Here is a 13191-nt window from a genome sequence, read left to right on the forward strand (position 1 = left end):
AATTGTTATATATTTGCATCTTCTCTTTAATGACATAGTTAGCAATATAAGAACCAGAATCAACTTGATTGACATTGATAGTGAGATCTGTGGAGAATTTTTCAAGAATAACAATTAATTCATGCAAACTACACTTATCAATATCTAATAATGGTTCTCTTACTTCACTAAGCATTTTCACTTCTTCTATTTGTTTATCATTTGCAAGCATAAGTGGTTCTTCTTCTTTCTTAGCATAAAAAGTAGTGTTTTCTTTTTCTTCTGAATTTTCAATGGAAGTTCCACATTGTAGTAGGAGTGGTGCAAGGAGATCAGTATATTGCATTAATTCATTGTATGTTTCTTCGAATGAAAATGGGGTATTTGCTGCAATATTTATAGAATTCATACCAATAGCTGGTGACCCTTGTGATTTTCCCGCATACATGCTTAATAGAGTTGCTTGGTTGTCAGCCAATTTGGATAAAGCTTTGTCTAGACTAGTTGCTTGGTGTTGTAGCCCTTTTATTTCGGAGCTTATGGATGCAAGAGATTTATGCAACTCTTCTATCATGGTGACATGGCTAGCTATTTGTTCACTAAGTGTTTTATTTGCCTCTTGTTGTTTATCCGAGTCTCCATTTACTTGTGGGGCTATGGCCATTTATTTTTATTGGCATTAGGGTATGGGATGAAGGGCCGGTTACTATAATTATTTTAAGCATAAAGTGGCCGGTCATAGGTATTATTATAGTTGTTACCGTACCTATTATTACCAAAGTTTGTTAGATAGTTGATTTTTTTTTTTTTCGAAAAAGGTTAGATAGTTGATATCTACATTTTCATTAGTGTTTCCAATTAGTTCTTGTAGAGGAATATTATTATTATTTTGCTTTTCTATGTAAGCTAATATGGTATCGATTTTATTGGATAAATGTTTTATTCTTCAATAGAGTGTACTTTTTTTGGTGGGATTAGGTGCTATTTCAGCGTACCATTGACTATAATTATGCAACATGCTATGGAAGGCGGCGACGCGAGGCTAGGGAAGGTGGCGCAACGAGGTGAGGGGGGCGCGACAGCGAGGTGAGCGCGGCGGCGACGCGAGCTTGACGGCGACGTGAGACGAGAGGAGAAAGGAGCAGTGAGCGATGTGAGCATGTGCTGCCGTCCGGAGTGCGGATGCTGCCGTCCGGAGTGCGGGTTAACAAACAAAATAGCTCGAGGGTTTTTTCGCAAAACTGTCATCCAGACACTTTTTTCGGACCGGAGGGAGTATTTAATATGGCTTTAGCTTCAGTGTAAAGAAGAATCCCTCCTCGCCTGTTCCGATCGGGTTGGGTCGCACCGCCGAGCCGAACGACAGACCGGACGCAGCCGACCCAACCGGACCCAAACAGACGGTCGCCATTCCTTTCTCCGGTGCCGCCCCGCGGCCGGCGGCTCGACTCCGTCCGTGCCCTTATTAAGGTTGCGAAGTTCATCTCAAAAAAAAAAAAAAAAGGTTGCGAAGTTCAGTCAAGAGAAAAACCGGCAGCCTCATCGCGGAGCCGGGGGCCTTGATGGACGGCCTCGCCGCATCGCCGGCGAGCGAGGCGCCGTTCCGCATCAGCTTCTCCGGCCACAGAGGGCACCTCCGCCTCGACCCCAACACACCCAACCCTGGGCCTGACTTCCTCCTGGTACGCGACCCACAAACTTTATTCACCAAATGTGATACCGACGCGTGAACCCTAACGAAACCCACTGGTGCTGCAATAGCTCCGTAGCCGCCGGCCGGCCTACGTACGAGCAGCGCGAATGAGGACCTCGAAGCCAATTACCTCAGCCCCAAGCTCTACATCCTCACCGCGGCCAATGACGCCAAGGTGTGGGGATGTGGACTGGTTTGGACCTGGCCAGGCCGCCTCTGGAGCCCTCCGCCCATGGTGTCATGGATGCCTGGCCTAGAGAGGCAGAGACTTTGTGAGGGGGAGAGTGAATAGTGAGCCGGTCCGTCTGAGGGGGCCTGCGCGATGATGCGGCTGAGGCGCAGCATTGGAAAAGGCATTTTCTAGAGGGTGCGGAGAATGGCAATAGCGTGCGTGAGCTTATGGGCGTTGGACCGGCACTAATCGCTCCACCGGGTTCCCCAATGGTTTGGACTTGAGCCAGGTGAAGGCTCGGGAGAGGAAGATGATGTCAACAATGTGTCGCGTGAAAATGATGGTGAGCAATTGGCTAGAATAAGGGAACCATTTTGATTTATATTGCAATCATACTTCATATGTTTAAGTCACATGAGTATATACTTTTGTTTTGAATTGCAGCAACTACTTTCTCCACCTACAGATATGAGGGATTGCGCACTTGTTATTGGGGATGATTGCATTGCGACTGACTTCCACAAACTTTGTTCCAGATATGCCAAATCGGATATCCCTTTGAATTGAATAAGCTCTATATGGAGGTAATGTACTCAGTAACACCTGTACATTTTATCCAAATATATGAAATTTTGTATGCTGACGAGCATGTAGCGTGCTATGTTGTCCAAGAGCATGAACCACATTTGTTTAATACGAAGTTCAGTAGGCACAAACCATACTACATGCCTCTGTAGTGGTCCATGCACCGGTGAATCGCTGATAGTGTGGTATTATATCTCTGCTTTGACAGTCTACAGTCTACACTCTTGCCTGGTAAATTAAATAGAAAATATTCATTTGCAACTCACCTAGCAGCTGTATGTAATGATTTTTGAATTTGTATTTTGGTATTAGTTAGGATGGCAAACTTTTTCTTTATGCATGGCAGCTATCGACATTGACCAACTTTTCATGCTTGATGCAAAGAATTTGAATACGTTTCTTTACTACTTCCTCTGTTCCGAATTAGGTGTATCAGAATTATCTAGATATGCATGTATCTATTTGCGTTTTAGTTGGTAGATACATGTGAATATAGACAAATCTGCAACCCTTAATTTGGAACCGAAGGAGTACTAGAAAAAAACGAAAACATGAGTTATTAAAGCATTTCCAAGATGGACCAAAGTTTAAAAATGTCGTCCACAAGGATACCACAGCGATCTATATTTATAGACGGAGGGAGTAAGAAGTAATTCATATGTTCCTGTGTGTAGAGTACAATTTCTCGAAAAAAAGCTTTATGTAAGCTAGGGACACTTGAAATAATATCTCTGTATAGGCTACAGGTATTTGTTAAGTCTTATCCGGTTTATGTCAAGCTTCCATTTCCCATTTGCAGATGTCAACAAACAAAAGTTGATAGTTTGATCGCATGTTTCCAATCTCCCTGACTCAAAGCGAACGACGAATCTGTTTTCCCCTATATCCTTGGCGTACATGACGATCTTCCTTGGCGTACATGCCTTGCCCACCGCCACCCACTTCGGCTTCGGTATGGGAACAGATCCGACGTCCTTGATCACGATCCCCGACACCTCCTTATCAGTTAGCACCAGATCGCCCAGCCTTGCCGACAAGGTCACAGACAGTTCCTCGGAACCTTTTTCCGGCAAACCGAGACTGTGCCCTGGACCCAGAGCCGCTCCCCGCCGACCTTTAGCTTGAGGACGCCATGAAACCCCGCCTCCCCTGTGCTGGGAATCAACACAGAGAGATGATCCGCAACGATTAATTGCCGGAGAGAGGACCACGCTGCCGTGATCTCGCTCCGCCGCCGATGAACAATCACCCCCAAGAGAGAAACCCCAGCATGTCGCACGATCACTTCTCGATTGCCCTAAGCGAAACTCTCGCCCGTGGTGGACCCTCCCAGTACACGTGTATGCAGGGCATTTATTTTCATGTTTAAATGACATTACTAGATTTTTTATGTGATTCTGCATAGCTTTGGTTTTCAGCTGTCACTGTTGTCTAAACCTTGTTTTGATAATCAAGCAACTTATGCAAGACTGTTATTATTAATTCACTACCGTTTCACCAAACTAGTATTGTGACATCTGTATCTCTGTTGACAGTCGAACTTTTTTGTAGCTGAAATTGAGCATTGATTTAGTTAAATGCTAGTACTATGTGTATACTTGTTAGAGCTTTGAGATCAATTTGGTAATGGTTAGTATAATGTTTTTTTAGCTTAAATGGCTTTTACAGTTCTCTCTATGCAACATCAGCCCATCTCCTTTTGACTAAACTATGCATTTTTTCCATTATCAAGTTTTGTGTCGTTAACATAAACTAAAAAGTCAGCATGTTATATAAAATAGAAAGTACACACCTTGATTTTATTTGTAATATTCCAGTAGAAGAGTAAAGTTGAAATTGAAATCCAGGGGGCTATTAATTATTTTTTGGAAAATGTTCAATATGGGAGGCAAAAGAATCTGAATGTGAGTTTAAAAAGATTGATGCGTGCTGTATTAGCTGGCACATTCGTAGGTGTCTGTCAGTTATCCATGACCACATGTACTGATGTACATACTGCTGCCTAAGTGCCGTATGGATACACCTGCGTTTGATACCCATGGTACTTTGTTGTGAAAGCCAATCATTTCAAAGATCCAGTTTAGATCCTTTGAGATTACCTATGTTCAGTTCGATTCCTCACTGATTGACATTGTGTGTAAAATACAGATAATTTCTGTGTGCAATACGAGTAAAGTTTGAAGCTTTCCATTATGTTACATTAGCTGAAATATCTTGTAACTGCTGAAGGCTGGTGAATAATTTCACCTGCTACAGTTAGGATAAAGCCAAATCTTTGTTATATTCCACTGCACCCCTTGTGATAAAATTTAGTTTTCTTCTGCATATCCTTTCCTATTTCTTATGGAACAACCTTTGTGCACACCTTCTCAAGACGTATCCCTAATGTTGGTTATAATAGGGTCTGGGGTGTCACTTGAACTCATAGCATGACCTATTCCACTTTTAGTCTTGGGTTGGTAAACCACCGAAATTTCCATCATATTCATGCTTTTGTAGTGGTCCATCCAATGGTGAATCAGTAATAGTGTGATACTACCGAGACTGCATATATGGAACATGGGGGCATGTGAACCCACTTTTTGAAAAGTTCCATTTGTGATGTCAAAACATGTTTTAAAAATCGAAACACAAAATGATTTCCCAGATGATCTCAAATATGTGCCCTGGACATGAGTTTCGTGACGAAAAAACCTATTTTGTCTCGGCAAAAAAGTGAAATTTTGCAGGGCTATATAGCAGTATATATGTGACGTATTTTGTATTTTTTAGATTCTGAAATAAAAAAGTGGTTTCTCCGCGAAAACTTTCTACGCACACATGGAACATGCGTACGTACCCGGATATTTTTATTTCAGAATTTGTTAACATTTGGAAAATGCATTTCCAACTAGGGTTCACATGCACCCAGGTTCAAACCGGACTTTTCCGATACTACCTCCATTTTAACGAATAAGGCTTATATTTTTTTTACAAAAGTCAAACTACGTAAAGTTTGATAAGTTTTAGAAAAAACATTAACATGTATACTTCAAAACCAACACCGTTAGATACATCATGAAACATATTTTCATATGATATCTATAAAGCATCATATTTCTTGATAGTTTTTTCTAAAAGTTTGGTCAAACTTTGCTTTGCTTGACTTTTTTTTAAAAAGGCCTTTTTCATTGGAACGGAGGGAGTACTATATCTCTGCTTTGACAGTCTACAGTCTACACCTTTGCCTTGTAAATTATCATGAATAGAAAACATTCAGGTTTAACTTACCAATCAACTGTATGCAACAATTTGTAAAATTGTTTTAGAATTAGTTAGGATGGGAGAAATTTTCTTTATGCATGGCTGCTATCATCGTTAACAAACTTGAAATTGTGTCTTTCCATCCTTTACGCCCTTAATTCTAACAAATCACATCCATATTGTGAAGGGCTTCAAGTTAATGTATGATAAAAGAATTTGCGGCTAAAAACTGATAAGTTTGCATTCATATGATTGTACCACCATTGTTTGAAACACTGGAGTGGTTACTGGACAAGGAATAATCCTGCATATCTTTCAAATTCACTTTCCATTACATAGAGATAGAAGCGAGAAGGGACGTTTCCTTCCTCCACATTTTTAATATTTCCAACCAGGGTTATGCATACAAGCCCTAGTTGATATTGCCGGTTTGTTAGAATAGTATGATACTGAATGCCTGATCTAATCACTAACCTATATTCTTTTATATCTAACATAAATAGGCTATATATTATGTCAACAAGGGGGGGGGGGGGGGGTCAATCTTTGTGGCAGCCCATATGTCAACAGGAATGACAGTTGTTGCAGAGTATGCCTTTGCTTTAGCAACAAAAGTATGCCTGACTTCACTGGATTTTTTATGTATATTTTTTTGTAAACTACGCTTCTTATTTACTCTGTTATTTGCGGTCAGCAATCTGCTTGAGCTAGAGAACTTACTGGAATACTTTATAGTTGCTTCGAAAATCCTGATACATGTACACTTTTACTTTTTGTCAGTAGATTGATGTCTAAGTATTAGATACTTTCATACAGTAATTCTCTATGTACTGTACCAGTCTATTCAAACCGTCGCAAATAACATGTATTGACAAATTTCTGCAACTCGATATTGACAAAACCCTAGCCTCCGGGTCGCTCTCGGGGGACTCCGAGGCGACCCCCACGCCGCCGCCCACCAACCCCTCCCCCACCTCGCCAACAGCTCCTGCCGCCGCCGGAGGAGGCCGTCCCGCGGCGGGGAGCACCTCCGGCTCGTCTTCCCCTAAAAATCCAAATCCCCCTCGAGCTCCCCCACCCCCCTCCTCTTCGTCTGCCCCTGTGCGCCGCCGGCCCTGCCGTGCTCGTCCTCGGCGCTGCTTCTCCGCTGCGCGGGCGTGCTGCCTCTGCTCCGCCGCGCGGGCCTGCTGCCCGTCCGCGCGGCCCCGTCGCGGCGGCGGTGGCGGCGCATCCTCGTCCCTGCGCGTCGCCCTGGCGTTGGTCCTGCTGGGAGCCCTCCGTCCCCGTCCGTTCTGGCCGTGGAGGCCACTGGGCTGGGCCTGCCGGCTGCCCTCCGCTGTGGTGAGGCTCTCCGGCGTCTGCTGTGCGCCGTCCCCTGGCGCCGTGCGGGCCTGCTGGGTCGCAGTGCTGCTCCTCCATCCCCGCTGGTTCTGGCCGTGGTGGCTCGGGTCTCCTCGCGTAAGGCCCGCCCCTGGCTCCTGCGTTTTCCGGCCACCTCCTAGTTCTCGCCCCGGGGTGTCCGGTCGTTGATCCCGGCTCCTAGCGCGCGGCTCGGCTTGGACGGCCGGCGATGTGGGCCCCCTGCAGCTCGACTGCTCCCCCTTCACTGGTGGCCCGTGTCCACCCCTCGCCGCGGTCTCCTGCAGGGCGGGGGAGGTCGGCCTGCCCCGATGTTTTGGTGTAGCTGCACATCCGAGCGAAAGCCTATGGACGACGCCTGCGGGCGCCGTGCTCCTCCGTGGAGGCGTCCTCTTGGCTCTGTGCACCTCCCGACACGCTTGGGATAACGCTCGCCTCTTGTCGCCACGCTGACCGTCCGCTCGTATACTTGCGGGAGGAGGTTGTTGTCATGGTGGCCCGACAGAGCTGCCTGGACGTCCTGGGGTTGCCTCAGCTTGCGCCACCCTTCGACCACGGGGTCGGCACACCGGTGTCGTCGCCCCAGTTTCGGCTATCCGACGCCCTTCGACTGTGTTTGGTCTCGGAGGCACATCGCCTTCGGCAATACCGGCGGCACACCGGTGTCGCCGCACGGACTCGGCTATCCGACGCCGTTCGACCGTGCCGGGATGCTTCTTCGCGTGCTTCTGTTGGTGTCCTCGTATTCCACCACCTGCTCCCCGGTCCGCTCGCTGCGGTGTGTATTCCTCCGGAGATACCCGTTTAGCGGTCGGCTTGAGGTCCTCAAGGTGATGCCTGGTTTTGGCCTTGTCTGGTTCGTGCTTGTGGCGTGACTCTTCCCTGCATCGCCCTTCGACCACGGGGTCGGCACACCGGTGTCGTCGCCCCAGTCTCGGCTATCCGAAGCCCTTCGACTGTGCTTGGTCTTGGTTCTGCAGGTCTTCGCCGCCCCTCGCTCGCATGCCAAGTCATAGTGACTGTCCTTTGAGGCGCTGGCCTCCCGAGGGGGTTCGGTTGGCTTCGGTTGCTAACCTTCCCTTCCCTTGTGTTCTCTTGTTTCTTTTTTTCGTTTTTAGGTGTCTTCTTCTCCCCTGTACCCCCTGTATCTCCTCTATCTGTTTATAAGAACATGGGCCTGCGAGGCTACTTTCGTGGAATATAACAAGCGGTGGGTTTTTTCCCGTCAACCTCGAAAAAAATAACATGTATTGATATGTCTTGATAAAAAGAATGCAAGTGTGGACACTGTGATAATAGACAGTGTTATTATGCAGCATTGCACTAGGGCTGTCTGTACTTGAAAGATCGAGATGTCGCCTAGAGGGGGGGGTGAATAGGCGATTACAAACTCTTTCGGATTTGTCTTGTAAGAATGCGGAATTAAACTATTGTTTAGTTTACAAGCACAAACCCTAGATATGCTAAGCTCAACTAAGTATAACAATAACAACTAGAGCTAAGCAAGATAGGCACAAGATATATGTAGCACAAGTGATAGCAAGATATATATATATAGTTCAAGCACGATGGCTATCACAAGGAAAGAGAACTCGGGTATAGAAATAACCGAGGCACGCGGAGACGAGGATGTATTCCCGTGTTCCCTTGCTTTGCAACAAGGTACGTCACGTTTGGAGGAGTGGAGGTCCCACGAAGGATTCCCCGCGCCACGAAGGCTCACCCTATTCTCCGAACCACACCCACGAAGGATAATGGCCCTTTCCTTATGGTTAGCTTTTCCTCCGCTCCGGAGATGGCAAGCTCCACAACCACTTCACAAGCTCCACGAAGGAGAAGCCCGGGCCTCTTCACAATCTTCTTGAAGAGATCACCGGAGCACCAACCGCCAAGCCAACTAGGAGGTTTCCCTCCAAGAGTAACAAGCTCACGGTCTCTCACTCGAACTAATCGTGGTGGAGAGCTCAACACTATGCAATGATGCAAAGCAAGAACACTAGAGGTGTTCAAGTCCTTCACTCTCAAATCCCACCCGAACAACAAATGCTAGGATGAGATTGGAGAGGAAGAACAATGGGGAAAGTCAACAAAAGACTCCAAGATCTAGATCCAAAGAGTTCCCCTCACTTAGAGGAGAAATGGATTGGTGGAAGTGTAGATCTAGATCTCCTCTCTTAGATCCCTCAAGAATGAGCAAGAATCATGGGGGAATCAAGAGAGAGAGCAAGTTCTTCAAAGGCAACAATGGAGGAGAGAGAATGGAAGAACTAACTCAGCCCAAGGTGGAAGAAGGGCTATTTATAGCCCAAGAGCAAATATAACCGTTGGGGAAAAGTTGGGCTGAGTCAACCATCGGGGAGGCCGGTCAACCGGGCCTGAGGCCGGGCCATCCGGTCCAGGGCCCGGTCGGACCGGGCCATAGACCGGACCAGCCGGTCCAAACCGGTCGGCAGGCCGGACCCCGATCGGGGTCACTTTGTGTCGTTCAGGAGGTCATCCGGTTGGCGCCCGGTTGGCGACCGGTCAACCGGACTTCGCGTCGGACTGGCCGGTTGGGAGGCCGGTCAAACCGGGCGAGAAACCGGGCCAGCAGGAAAAACATGTTTTACTAAAACTGTGATAACTTTTATGTCCGGACCCCGATTGACATGAAACCAATTTTGTTGGAAAGATAACGACGAATAGAACCCCAACAAAAACTGGAAATATGGAGAATCCTCACAGGATATTTTTAAATGTTTTTAGGGAGGGAGTCTCCCACCGTCAAGAAACGGTGAAGACGTCCAAACTCGAAAACGCAATAGAAGATGCATGCGGATTCCGTTTTCGATGAACTTGGGCTTGTTGTAAAGCTAGCAACAAGCTCAAGAACCTCACACAGAGAAACACCAAGAAGCAATAAGGATATGCAAAGTATGCAAAGGATTGAGCTCCCTAAGACGACGTGATCAAGTTACCTAACCGAAAGCCCCTCTTGATAGTGCGGCTATCTATCCTATAATCCGGTCTCCCAACAACCACCTTGAGACCGGTAAAAGGAAAACCTATCAAGGTCATACCTGTGCCTTGCGCATCCCGCTTGATCTTGATGATAACTCTTCAAGCTCTACACAAGCCGGAATGCCTTACTTGATCATCGTTGCTTCGTGAAGACTCGCAAATGCTCCCACATACACCATGATGGGAAAGCTCCATTGATGCACATCTTCACATGTCCAATGTCACCAAATGGACGGCAAGCTTCAAGCATGTGATCCACTTGAGATGCTCATCTTGAACTTGCACGACTCAACCTTGTATCTTCTAACCGATGATCTTGATGCCAATACACAAGGTATATCTTTATCTTCATGGCATCCATACTTGAATCCAACATATGGAGTACAAGTAGTACCTATGGAATATTCCTTCATATAAACTTAATGAAAACATTAGTCCATAGGGGTTGTCATTAATTACCAAAACCACACATAGGGGCAATATACCCTTACAGTACTGCTCCCATTGCCACTATCAGCAACCATAAATACAGAGATTTCTGCGGGAAGTTTGTTGTGACACTTCTTACTGGAGACGTTAGCATCAGACCCGAGGCAACTTGCTTAACTATGACAACAGAAATATTTTGCGCAATGCTCCACATTGGTGCTGATATTATATGGGTTACTCAATAGGTATGCCACTTCATTTCTGATTTTTCATAGTGTAACATGCTCTGTTTTTCACTTTTCACTTCACATTTTGTAATCTTATTAAGGGTGGTTCATGTACCTGATATGTGATTGATGATGCAATCAGGTAACTTTGATGAAGTCCATTATGTCAATGAAGCTGAGAGATGTGTAGTTTGGGAGGAAGTTATTAAATGCTCCTGAAAGAACATCAACATTGTTCTCCTTTCAGCAACGGTATGGACTGACCAATTTAGTGAAAACTGCAATTTTGTTATCTCTTTGCAATCACCCAAATATGGTATACACAATATAATTATGCAAGTATGGCATGCCATTAATGTAGCATATAGTAGTTCAAGAATCCTAGAACTATTTAGTTGCTTTTGCGTTCTTAATTGATGATGAAAATCTTAAGGTGATGTGGTGTCAAGATTTCTGATTGTGTAAGTTCCATAACATGCAATTATGGCCATATGATCCAGGGACCTAGATTATGTCATACATGTCTTGAGTAATAGGTATTCCCTCCGTTCAGAAAATAAGTGACTCAACTTTGTCTAGGTACGGATGTATCTAGATGCATTTATGTGCGTAGATACATCTGTATCTAGATAAAGTTGAGTCACTTATTTTTGAACGAAGGTTGTAGAACTTAGTGCAAGGCAGAAGAGTGAATTTATATGGCTTAATCCATATTTAACAGTTAACACCTTTTCTGCTTAGTTGATGATTTTGTATTGTTCTTTCTATGTCTTGACTATTCTTTCTCATTCTCGAAAGTGTTGTTTGGAAACTATTATTTGTCGTTCTCCTTTTTTCCTGAATCAACTGAAGAGCCTGTGCATTTTCTACATATTTTGAACTTTATGGCTGGAAAGAAGTTACTAATTCCAGATAAGAGTGTCATGTGCTTCAAATACTTCCTTTTATTCTTGTGCAAACCATGAGGAACATACATAAGCAAGCAACAACAACTTCAAACAAACCCATACTCCAATTTTTTAAACCACTATTTATTTAACGGTTACAAATGCTCGTGGTATTTTTAACTTCATCAGTCCACACTCAGCTTGATCTGGCATACCACCTAGAGGTTGGAGCAGTTTTATTCGATCCATGAGAAAGCACCATTATTATTATGTATGATCCCTCTTTGCTGACTTAGTTGTACGCATCTGGGTTGGCGATGAGGTAGGCCTCAGCAGTGTTGAACATCTCAGTGACAGAGTCCTTGGCCTTGAGCATCTTGTCCTTCCCCTCCACGCCCTTGTACGTGCATTCCACCTTCGCCACACTCCCACCGTTAGCCGTTGGCTTCACCTTGACATTAAACGTGGCCGTCTCAGTGCCGTCACACTCGATGGTGTATTTGCACTCGCACTTGTCCACATCGAGGAACTCAACCTTCTTCTTCATGACGTTGAAGGGCATGGCTGCACCATCAATTGTGTGTTATGGTTTGAACAGGTCTGCCAGACAGCAGGTGACATGGATGTATTTCTATTTGTGGTATGCATACCTGAGTTGCAGTTGTAGTGCCTGACGCTGCCGATACCGCCATCTCCCTCAGCATGGTGGGCGTTGTCGAAGATGTGTGGGGCGAGCTTGGGTGCCAGATTGTGCCAGTCCATGACGCAGGCGCGGAACTTGCGCTGCGCAGCCACTCGCGACTCGAGCTCGAGGGTCCAGCTGTTGGTGGAGGCCATTGCTGTGATTATCAACTACAACCGGGTGCAGATGGTGTGAGCCGAGAGTTATTGTACCTAGAGGAGAGCTGATGTTTGATGGTTGCCTGGAGAGAGGAAACAAGCGCTTTAAATAGATGAAACACGCGTTGGTGAAGCTAGGTCCGTGAAGTTTTTTCAAATGTTTAGTTGAAGGGACGAATGCGTGTACAAATTGATGGAGAAATTAATGAAAAGAGAAGAATGGGCGTCCAGATAAAAAGCAAAAAATGAGAAAGGGCATCCAACGCGAATATAGGTAGCACATTTTCCTAGTTCCGAGATGTGTAAGGATGCATCCAATGCCAATAAATATGTGCGCGTTGTGCGGCCATGAGCGCCTCCGAGAGAGCTCGCAACTTGCAAGTGCAAGCGCGGGATGGTGACATGTCACAGCGCCAGCAGCGCCGAAAGCATACATGTTCAATTTTCTTGCTTCGAGTCTCGTGATGAGCCCATGCACGCTGTTCAGTGATGAGTAGTAGGTGGTGTAGCCAACGGCGGAGCCAGGAATTTGTCACGCCACGGGCGAACGACAAAGGGCAAATTTTTTTTGTCTATAATTACCCCAGTTCTAAGGCATAATAGAATATAGCTAATTTAAGCACTCTATTTAATGGTGTTTCAACAATTCAACTCACAACTTCAGATATAATAAAAGGCAATATGTATCATACATGAAACAAAACTACGGAAGATGGTATCAAATGGATGATCAGCTTGTCGAGCCTCCCATGACTTCATCTTCGATAGTAGAAGAAG

General features: G+C 45.5%; 1 protein-coding gene across 1 annotated transcript; it reads right to left on the reverse strand.

Annotated features, from left to right (window-relative positions):
- Positions 1–11698: 11698 nt before the first annotated feature.
- LOC124688086 (pathogenesis-related protein 1-like) lies at positions 11699–12456 on the reverse strand. The gene is made up of 2 exons (XM_047221802.1): positions 12225–12456; positions 11699–12138 (listed from the first exon to the last, which is right to left on the reverse strand). Exons 1-2 carry the CDS (start codon positions 12409–12411, stop codon positions 11867–11869), a joined length of 459 nt encoding a protein of 152 aa, XP_047077758.1. The 5' UTR covers positions 12412–12456; the 3' UTR covers positions 11699–11866.
- Positions 12457–13191: the final 735 nt, after the last annotated feature.

This window comes from Lolium rigidum, chromosome 2 (assembly GCF_022539505.1).
Source record: "Lolium rigidum isolate FL_2022 chromosome 2, APGP_CSIRO_Lrig_0.1, whole genome shotgun sequence".
Classification (NCBI taxonomy): Eukaryota; Viridiplantae; Streptophyta; class Magnoliopsida; order Poales; family Poaceae; genus Lolium; species Lolium rigidum.

Bases quoted from the DNA above. Each gene is read 5' to 3' on its own strand.
- LOC124688086 (XM_047221802.1), bottom strand. From the start codon at position 12,411: ATGGCCTCCACCAACAGCTGGACCCTCGAGCTCGAGTCGCGAGTGGCT. The intron at 12,139-12,224 runs GTATGCATACCA...TTGATGGTGCAG, and splicing joins GCACTACAACTGCAACTCAG to CCATGCCCTTCAACGTCATG.